This window comes from Mytilus galloprovincialis, chromosome 3, assembly GCF_965363235.1.
Source record: "Mytilus galloprovincialis chromosome 3, xbMytGall1.hap1.1, whole genome shotgun sequence".
NCBI classification, from domain to species: Eukaryota; Metazoa; Mollusca; class Bivalvia; order Mytilida; family Mytilidae; genus Mytilus; species Mytilus galloprovincialis.
In genome coordinates, this window is record NC_134840.1 from 92618675 (window position 1) to 92630364 (window position 11690).

Here is an 11690-nt window from a genome sequence, read left to right on the forward strand (position 1 = left end):
AAGGAAGGGCATCATCAGTGACCCACGGACACATTCTCTATTTATCAAGGAAGGAAGGATGGATAACACAATGTCTAAACAAAAAAGTTAGGGAAAAATGTTATATACAAAATCTTAAACAGAAAAAACTAAGTTTTTGCAACAAGAATCTGACTATAAAGGAATTGGGTAGAATGCAGGTGCTCTGGAAGTTTAAGCGATTCCTCTTTTGCTTGCGGCAATTTTTTTGTTACTTGCCTTTAATTTGACCTGAAGTCATATTCAGTGACAAAGTGTCATACAGATTGTGTCTAACAATGATAAGTTACCAAAATAAGCCAGGTTAAATATGTAATACAAGATCAAAAGAGAATTATTTAAAATGATACGTTTTTTAAGGTTGAATAGCCAGTAAAAACAAATTATGACCAAATTCATATCTAATAAAAAATAGAAAGCAACATCAACAGCAATCTGATTAAGTTAACAGCATTCTAAAGTGGAAAATTAGCTAAATTAATAACAGTTTTCATTTAGTGTGCCCTTAGCAATTTATTTATAAATTTGAAGAGAGCTTTTGAAACAACCAATGTATGATCCACAAAAATGAACCTTCCGTGACAAAACAAATGTATGATCCACACAAATAAACCTTCCGTGACAAAACAAATGTATGATCCACACAAATAAACCTTCCGTGACAAAACAAATGTATGATCCACACAAATAAACCTTCCGTGACAAAACAAATGTATAATCCACACAAATGAACCTCCGTGACAAAACAAATGTTTGCTGCTAAAAACAAAAAGAATAATGGGACAGATGAAACAATGTGTTCTAACAGACTGTAGTGTATGTAATTTAGTTGTTTTTTATTGTTTAAATTCCATTTTAAAGGATGCTTTGTTATTGGTCTAATTCTCATTTTTTATGTCAATCAATCAAATAAATGCATCTTGATCTTTTGGTAAAAGTCCAGAATATCATTCTCACAACTTGCACATATTTCTTATGCCTTGGATATTATTATTTTTCAGTATGAAGCAGGAAGAATGCAGTTGGAAGGTGCCATGTGTGATGATTATTTCAGAATCCGCGACCTTTTATATAATCAATATGCTATAATTTGATGAAGGGTTTTCACATAGAACTATTGAAACTGGTACATTCAACGACTTTACTGCAGAAAAGATGTTTCAGTCCAAGGGACATAACTTTGTGTAATGCCATTAAAAAGGAACTTGACAAAAGAGGTGGAAATTTGTATTTGATACAAATTGAAACCTCTGCAATGGTGTCAACTTTTCAAACCTAAAAATGGGATTTTTTTTCCTTGATGGAGATTTTCTGTATTTCATTTTGTTTTTCATATTTTTAACTGTTTAATATTTTTTCTAACATCATCATTCATATGAATTCACTCATTAAAGAATAAATCAGCAAATCAAAATGTCAGGTTGCTTAGGCTGTACAATGAACACATAGAATGTTCTTTGATTATTTGTGATTTCTGTTTTTAAAGACAAACTTCTTCTGATACTGGTAAGGAGAGATCTAACATGCCTGTCAGGAGTCTCTTTTTCTGGGAAAAAATCCATTTGTTGAAGAAGAAAAAATTGGAGACACTAATCTATACCTTGAGAGTTGACACCTATGCTTTTGTTTAAATGTTGGTAGATAAATATTGTTGTACACTGAAGAATATTTTTAAATAAATGATCTGTGTAGTCTTTACTAAAAATTTTGTGTAAATGTTTTCATAATGAATATAAAAGTGAATAGATGTTATATGAAAAAACTATCCTTAAAAGTTAAAATGGGGTTAAATTATAAGGATTATGTAGTTCCTATGCCTGTTTACTGTGTACAATAAAAACCTCAGCATTTTTTATCACGAAGAATAATCACCCTTTTCATAAGAACTTTGGTGGACAAGTGTTCTAAGTTGTTCTACTACTGTGCAGCGAGCATGTCAACACTAACATTATGAGTTTGATACCTGTAATAGCCTATTTTCATATAACCGACTTTTGACTCCAGATTATATAATTTTTTAACAGGTAACTTTTGGTGATTGTACATCTTTGTACTTGGTCAAATAAGAGCAACCAAAATAAGTAAAATCAAACATATAATCGGTGTTATTTGAGGGGAAAGTTTTACTGTATTCTGCTGATTTGTTGTGTAAAGAAAATGATAATAAGTTATTTTTTCCCAAAAATTGTACCAATTGAAAGTTTGGTTTAAATTCTTTGGCTTGCTCTTACCTTACTTGGTACCAGGATGTCCAACCACAGAAAAGGCAACCAGTCGAAATTATATAATCTGGAGTCAATAGTCTATTAACTGGTGCCTTTGACTCCATTGACAAAGATTTTCATTTTTCCTGCTGAAGGTCATTGTTCTTTCCAGCTTCCTCCACCAATAAAATTTGACAGCAACACAATTGGCAAACAGAGCTGAGTTAATACACCAAAAGATTAATCAATCAATATATGTCTACCATAGATTGATGTATCATAGTATACCTACTGTTACTCTAACCATTTTAGTAAGCAGTTCAAAAGTATCGAATATTTGAATCGTAGAATTTCTGACAGTTTTTGGTTTGTTGTTTACGACTAAATGGACTTTAAACATCAGATTTTCTGTAATTATTCACATATCATTCAGTATTCTGAGTATGTTTTGCTGGATTAAATATTAATTTTATTGGTGAAAGTAAGTTTAAGAAATTGTCATTGAGAGTTTTGCTGAGTTCTAATGTTAACAATACAATAGGAAAACAACACTTTAAATTGCACGTGTCGAAGTGCATTTGTGTATTATTCCTAACTAGGAATGCAAATATGTGAAAGCCAAAGTGTTAGAATCAGAATAGGTGAAAATGTATGTGACCAAAAAGGATCTAAAATTATTAGCTAAATCTATCTGAGGTCAACTTCGCCTGAGGGAGTCTAAACCTTAGTCCTCTAATCATTCATAAATTTATAAACAGACAATTTTCTATCAAGTGGTATGACAGACATGTGTGGTTCTGTTGTGCTGTTTTTGAGTGCTGTCATTATATCATTTTATTCTGGTGTCACCTAAGTTGAACAAAGGTATACAGAAAAACATATTAGTTTACATAACATTGCATACATTTGTCGAGGAACCAAGGTTGTTTTACATGTCCGTTTTTATTCTATGGTTATTGTTTTGAAATGTACTATTTTATTGTTTATTTGTGTATTTCTCTGTCCTGAATGTTCTTGCATTTACTTGTACTGTATTCCTGTCAAGTAATGTTGTCATTTCAGTGTTAAAACCAGGTTCAAGGTTTTTCTTTAAATCTCTTGTACCAAGTCAGGTTAATGGCAGTCTGATAGTTTGTTTCTGTGTGTTGCATTGTTATTTGTTTTTTGTTGCACCTTAGTGTTTCTGTTGTTTCGTTGTTTTCCACTTGGGTATAGTTGTTGTGTTTCCTTCTGTTTTAGTTTATAACCTGGATTTGTTTTCTCTCAATCGATTTATGACTTTTGAACAGCGGTATACTACTGTTGCCTTTATTTAGAAAGATTTGCTATAAATTATGTCTATTATGAAGTACTGACTACTGAGCTGTTGATACCCTCTATACTGATAGTCCACAGACAGTGGTATTGACCGAGTGCTGTAAAAAAATGAGAACATAATTTCATTTTTTGCAATAAAAGAGATGACCACAGTTTCCCCTTTGTTAGAAGCATTTGAACTAAATATGTACTAAAAGTCATCACTTTGAAAATTTTACTGATGACAGTATGATTTTGATAGCAGTTATTGAAAATCTGTGTCACAGGTAACCATGATCTTGCCTTTTTTCCTCAGTTGTGACATAATTATAAACAAATTTATACTTCCCATGAACAAGACGGATGCTACTATGTGCAGCAAGAATTGTTGGCTATTCAGTAGTACCTGAATTCTCAATCTGTTAAGAAGGGTTTGAAGTTGTCTTAGGAAAAGCGAAATATGACTGTTGCCTTTATTTAACAATCTTTGGTTGTCTGTGTAATGTTTTTTTTTTTAATTTGATTATCTTTCTGTCCGTGAAATTGTCTGATTTTCTTCAACACAATTTTTTTGATGTTCCCTTGGTTTTCCGCTCTTTTTTGTGTATAGTAAACATTTTAGATTGTCAATTTTTAGTTATTTAACTTTAACCCTCATATTTAATGGAATTTTCACATAGAAATAAACCTCCCACGGTTATCTTTATGAATTTCAAGCTTTCATTTCATTAACCAGATTGATACAGATGCAAATAGTTCCATTATGTGTGGACATTGATTTACATCGGAGCATGCACTGTTTTGGATACATACATTGGATCAGAACATACATTTTAATCAAAATGCAAGCATGCTCATTGTTTGAATACATACATTGGTTTAAAATGCATGCATGAATACATTCATTGGATAAAAATATTTAAATTAGATTAGAATACATTCAATTGTTCCACACGCATACATTTGGTCAGAATGCGTTCATTGAATCAAAGTATGTACATTGGGTCATAAATAAAGGCAACAGTAGTATACTGCTGATCGAAATTCATAAATCGATTGAGGAAAAACAATTCCGGGCCACACCAAACTCGGAGGGAAACACATCAAATATAAGACAACAACGACACAACAAAAACACAACATTAAATGCAACAATATAACAATGGCCATTTTCCCTACTTGGTACAGGGCAATTTAAGAAAAAATAGTGGGTTGATAGATATAGGAAGATGTGGTGTGAGTGCCAATGAGACAACTCTCCATCCAAATAACAATTTAAAAAAAAGTAAACTATCATAGGTCATTGTACGGCCTTCAACACGGAGCCTTGGCTCACACCGAACAACAAGCTATAAAGGGCACCAAAATTACTAAGGTAAAACAATTCAAACGGGAAAACGAACGGTCTAATCTTTATAAAATAAAAAAACGAGAAACGAGAACCTGGTTTTATGGCTAGCAAGACCCCCCGCTTTTAAGGCAATGTTAAATATAACCTACAAATGACAACATTACATGACAGGGCTATAAATGGGAGAACACAGACAGAGAAACACACAAATAATAGCTATCAAAAGGTGCCAGGTTTATAATTTAATACACCAGACGCGCGTTTCGTACACACAAGACCCACCAGTGACGCTCAGATATAAAAAAAAAAGTTTGAAAGCCAAAACAAGTACAAAGGTAAAAAGTATTGAGGACCATAATTCATCCATTGAATCAAATACATTCATTGGATCACAACATAAGCATTGGATCAGAATACAGTTATATGAAAAAAATACATATATTGAATCAAAATACGTTTTCTCATTCCAAATCAAATAATATTAATGCAGAATATGTAAAATATATACACATGCATTGGTTCAGAATGCATACATTGAATCAAATAATAAAAACTAGTTTAACCTCCATTATTGCTATTATAGGCTTTACAAATTTATATTGTCTTTATATAAACAATTTCTTCATCGATTTTTGGCAAGAATGTTGATAGAAAAATACAATTAAAATTCCTTGCTTTTTAAATAGTTTAATAAAGGCAACAGTAGTATACCGCTATTCAAAACTTATAAATCGATAGAAAGAAAAACAAATCTGGGTTTAAAAACTAAAACTGAGGGAAACGCATTAAATATAAGAGAACAACGACACAACATTAAAATGTAACACACACAGAAACGAACTAATTAAACATATCGTATATGCAAAAGAAAGAAACAAAAGTTAATCAAACATATAATTTAATTTTTTCGAAAAACTAAGGATTTTCTTATCCCAAGCATAGATTACCTTAGCCGTATTTGGCACAACTTTTTTGATTTTTTTTTTTTTTTTTTCACTGTAAGAAATATTTTAAATCTTTAGTAATTACATATACATTAAAGAAAATATGTCATTGTTGATCATAAATGCGTGACCTATAGCTGGTGGTTGAGATGCTTATATAAAGGGGACAGTTTTTTTGGCATGTCTGGTAACTAGTTCAGAATATTGGATGGTATACTTCTTGGATAAGCATAATTAGGACTACAAAAAAATAGTATCTGTATCTTATGACAAAATTGACCTCATGTATCTCTTCAACTGTTTAGGTCTTATACATCCTTTACTTTAAAATATTCAGCTTTGAGAGTTCCTTATGAAGATAAATCAAGAAAAGTGCTTAGTTTGCATAAAATTTATAAAGTGTTATTTTTTTGTGACAAAAGTACATGTGTAAATTTAAAAGTACAACATTTTATAATCTCGATAGGCATAATGCAACACCGGAATCTAATTGAAACTGACATTTTAAGAAGTTAATTGACTTACATTATAGCAAAGATGACAGAAAATAACTTAATTCAATTAACATTACTCTTTCTGAAACACTAACACAATTAAATCGCTGTGTTAACTGACATCAATATGTCTTATTTTATTTTTGTAAATACCCTGGTAGAGTGCATAGCTGTCAAGGTACCAAATAATAATATCATTCAATTAAATTTGTTCTTTTTGAAAGACTTTTAGCTATTAAATCAGTTTCGTTTTAATCCAGAAAAAAAAAGCATATGGAAAATATAAATTTCAATCTATTTTGGTCTACATGAAACCATATGAAGTAAAGAAAATATCTGTTTTTATTCTATTTCAAATTATGATGTTCACAGGTTTCAAGTCTAATGGGATAAAACAGAAAAATTGATTTAAAGTAAAAAAATATTTACAGGTTTCTGTTGTACTTGTGAAATTGAATTTGAAGAAATGTTCTGCAAAATATATTTTGTCAGAATTTCTATATGTAAATCGTAATTGCATTTATTGAAGTTCTTATATATCTTTATTTCAAGATTTCATAATTAATTGAAGTCTCTCAAGTGTTGATGAAAACAAATTACAAAAACATGGAACAATTTATTTGAATATACTATGATATTCATTTAGTTGATTTGTTTCTTGCATGGTTTCTGTCAAATCAAATTTACATAGTACTAAATCTAATTTCACCATTCCACTATAATGTCATGACAGTACAAACGCATGGCTCAGATTTGATCAGGACTTTTAGTTCATCTGCAATGACATTGTCATAGAGCCAGAGAAGTGATATCAATACACTGTTTCAAGAAGGTCACCAAAAGGTTTTCAATGCAGCGAGAAATTCCCGCACCAAGAGGCGTCCTTCAGCTGGCCCCTAAACAAATATATATACTAATTCAGTGATTATAAACGCCATACTAAACTCCAAATTATACACAAGAAACTAAAATCAAAAATAATACAAGACTAACAAAGGCCAGAGGCTCTTGACTGTGGACAGGCGCATAAATGCGGCGGGGTTAAACATGTTTATGAGATCTCAACCCTCCCACTTTACCTCTAGCCAATGTAGAAAAGAAAACGCATAACAATACGCACATTAAAATTCAGTTGAAGAGAAGTCCGAGTCTGATGTCAGAAGATGTAACAAAAGAAAATAAACAAAATGACAATAATACATAAATAACAAAAAGTAAAATCACAAAAATACTGAACTTAGAGGAAAATCAATTCGGAAAGTCCATAATCACATGGCAAAATCAAATAACAAAACGCATCAAAAACGAATGGACAAGAACTGTCATATTCCTGACTTGGTACAGGCATTTTCAGTTGTAGAAAATGGTGGATTAAACCTGGTTTTATAGCGCTAACCCTCTCACTTTTATGACAGTCTCATCAATTTCCGTTATATTTACATTGATGCGTTAACTAAAACAACAGACTACTAGCAGTTAACTGACATGCCAGCTCCAGACTTCAATTAAACTGATTGAAAGATTATGTCTTCATCATATGAATATCAGGCACAATCCCTCCCGTTAGGGGTTTAGTATCATACCATCATAACATATTCATTTTGATGCACATTATACCCTTTTAAAAAATATATTTTTCCTAGGATAAAAACTTAGAAAGTCAAAAATAACATTTAATAACAAGAATGTGTCCAAAGTACACGGATGCCTCACTCGCACTATCATTTTCTATGTTTAATGGACCGTAATTTAATTGGGGTGAAAACTGTAATTTGGCATTACAATTAGAAAGATCATACCAAAGGGAATATGTATACTAAGTTTCAAGTTGATTGGACTTCAACTTCATCAAAAATTACCTTGACCAAAAACTTTAACCTGAAGCGGGTCAGACGGACGAACGGACGCACAGACCAGAAAACAGAATGCCCCTCTTCTATCGTAGGTGGGGCATAAAAATGGGTTTACAGTGGCTATGGAATACCTTCTCATGAAAGTATAACTAAAATAGAAAAAGACTGTTCAAATCAAAGGCTGGCAATCAACGCAACAAGTGAAAAACAATCGCCATTTTCCTGACTTGGTACAGACATTTACAAAAAAACATTGTGCGTTAAACATGATTTTGCAGCTAGCAAAATTTTAACAAATTCAAAATAATTTTGATTTATTTATCAAGTTAACCAATGGCAATTACAAACGGTTAATATTATTATACGTTTCATCAGTGTGATCATCATTTCGCCCATTTTCTGTACAATTTTTCAAATCCATATCTTACACCGAGCTTATAGCACTTCTTATTCTGTAGTGAGGTTGTTCATCCCATATTTGGTTTCAGCATTTTATGTTTCTTATAATTGATATATGAGTACTGTAGGATTAAAAAAATTTCGATGCCACTATAACTGGTGTTGAGATGTCGGTTATCTCATGCTGAACTTGGTCGAATCTAAGGACAATATATATCAGTAAAATATTTCTAATAATGGACAGATTAATGATAAAATAAAAAGTAAGAAAAACCCTTTCTTGATAGATAGATAGATAATTTAATAACCAATCATGGTGCCCAAAATTTGAGCTATACAATCAAATGAATTACAAAATAAAGCACAGAAAATGATTAGAATGATTAAAGTACATTTAAACAAAAAAAAACAAAAAAAAAACCACATGAATACACATTTACACTAATTAACCTGATATAAATCAAGTTATTGACAAAACATAGTTGTTATGGGTGCCACTGTGACCTGGAGAAATTACATAAATCTTTATAGTTCTAGGTCTATGGGAGACAACTCCTGGTCAATTTTATTTCCTATATATATATATCTATATATATTTTTCTTCTATTTTTTTTTCAAACAACAATATTTTCTATAATTTTCTTTCGTTCTTCAAAAAGGGAGTGCAATAAATTAGATAAGTTTGAAGTAACAAACAAATCTTCAGATGAAAGAATCCAAACAAATTTCATTTCATCAGATAATCTTGAAAAATTTTTGAATTTTGAATTTAAATTAGATAGATGTTGAGATCGAGTATCTTTTGGAACAGGACATTTTAAAAGAAAATGTAGTTCGTCTTCAACTGCGTTCTTACATAGCTTACACTTTCTGTCTTCAGCTTTAATTCCAATATACCTCCCTCTTTCGATTTCAAGATCATGACAGCTAGTTCTAAATCTTGTGATTATTTGCCTGTCTTTTTTGGAATTCATTTTTAAATATGGTTCAAACATACAAATATTTTTAAATTTTCTGTAAGTTCTTAATTTATTGCCAGATTGTAAATTAGTACACTTCCCAGAATTGCTTTCTAAACTAGCTAACCAGCTTTCTTTAAATTTAATAGTTAAAGATGTTTTTACTTTTTTTAGAATATAGTTTTGTTTAAAGTTTGACTGGTTAACAAATAGATATTCTAAGTCTAGAAATTTAAATATATGTTTAATGCTTCCTATCCAAGATTCCTGGTTATGTTTGTCCATAGAATGAGATAGATTTATGGCTTCCCTTAGAATAATATTTGAAGGTTCAATATCTTTCATAAGATGGATCCAATATTTTACCATATTCATTATTACATAATACAGTGTAGGGAGTGAACCTAGTTCTCCTCTACATGCCATATTTGATGTTTTTATATTAACTCCAAGTGAAAATTTACAAAGCTTAGTATGAATTTTCTCTAGTACAAGATAATCAGTTTCTTTTGATATAAAGTTATCCAAATGTATTTGTTTCTTATGTGGTATATAACCCCAAATTTCAGATCCATACAATAAGATTGGTCGGATTGTATGGTTATAGATGTGTAATAAAGTACTAGGTTTTGGGCTTTCCACTGAAAAGGTCTTCCTTAATTTGAAATATGCTTTCATTCCTTTGTTATAAAGTTCTTTCTTTGCTATTTGGAAACTCCCAGATGATGAAAATGTATACCTAAGTATGTGTAGTTCTGTACACATTCTAAAGTCTGGTTTCCTAATGATATTTTAATATTTTTAAGTCTTCCTGATTTGTTAAATACAAGAACCTTGGTCTTTTTTGTGTTAACTGTCATTTTATAATCAACTGTAAATTTATTTAATTTGTTAACACAATTTTGAAGTCCTTGCTCTGATGATGATAAAAGAACTACATCATCAGCAAACATTAAAATATTTAAGGGATGTGTATTTAATGGGATTGGGTCACATGTTTGGTCAAAATAGGTTGGCAAATCATTTAAATATATATTAAAGAGACAGGGACTGAGATTATCCCCTTGTCTTACTCCTATATTTGATTTAAAAAGGTTTGTCCTGTGTTGGTCTATTTTTACACAAGTTTCTGTGTTTTCATACATACATTTTATAATGTCATAAAATTTTGTTCCAACACCTATACATTTAAGTTTATAAAAAAGGTGGAGATGTGAAACTGAATCAAATGCACGCTTAAAATCTACAAAGCATGCATACAGAGGCTTCGAATTATTTTTCACAAATTTTTGAATGATGGTATTTAACACATACATATGGTCTGTTGTGCGACATCCTTTAGTAAAACCAATTTGCTCACTTCTAATTATATTTCTAGTTTTTAAAAATTTTGTCAACCTGTTATTTAGAATTGAATTTGGAGTCGTATTGTATTTTTCCTTGTTCCTTAATAAAGCGTTAAAAACCATTACCAACATGATGGCATCTGGTTAGTTATATACTAGATAATCCTAAAAATTATAGTAAGAATTAGATCCTTATCTGGAGCACCTGAGTAAATGAATATTTTATATCACCTTATTGTTAGTACTTACTATTCTTTTGGTGATTGTTTTCTTTTATTTTGTGCTACAGTCAGTTAAATGATGCTCAATAAACATACAGGCATATATTCGAATACTGTTAAAATTTAGGCATGATGAGGTTATCGATGTTCAGATCTCGAATATCGAGTTAGGAGAAAAAAATCTTGACAAACGTAAACGGAACTGATGAATTCTAGTATCTAAGGGTCTTAGACAGCGAAAACATGTAACTAGTGAGTTCAGATATTGACACATAGAATATGTCATAATGATCACCGTAAAACTTGAGAGTTTGTATTCTAGTCATTCTTCCTCGTAAGAACTTGGGCATTTTTTAATGCAGAGCACATCCTTTTAATGAAGTCCTTGTAGTCTGAACATAAAAAGTAAAACCGACAAACAAACAAAAACTCCGAGGAAAATTCCAAAAGGAAAGTCGCTAATCAAATGGCAAAATCAAAAGCTCAATTACACCAAACGAATGGATAACAACTGTCATATTCCTGACTTGGTACAAGTATTTCTTATGAAGAAAATGGTGGTTAAAACCTAGTTTTAAAGCTAGCTAAATCTCTCACTTGTATCA

The 11690-nt window shown here is 30.9% G+C and overlaps 1 protein-coding gene across 1 annotated transcript in view; it reads left to right on the plus strand.

Moving 5' to 3' along the window:
• LOC143069397 (cleavage and polyadenylation specificity factor subunit 2-like) overlaps positions 1-1723 on the plus strand; it is a 178460-nt gene extending 176737 nt beyond the window's left edge. The window contains exon 20 of the mRNA XM_076244014.1: positions 1020-1723. Coding sequence (XP_076100129.1) covers positions 1020-1112 — 93 coding nt within the window. The 3' untranslated portion in view covers positions 1113-1723. The remainder of the gene's footprint in view (positions 1-1019) is intronic.
• The last annotated feature ends 9967 nt before the right edge of the window (positions 1724-11690 follow it).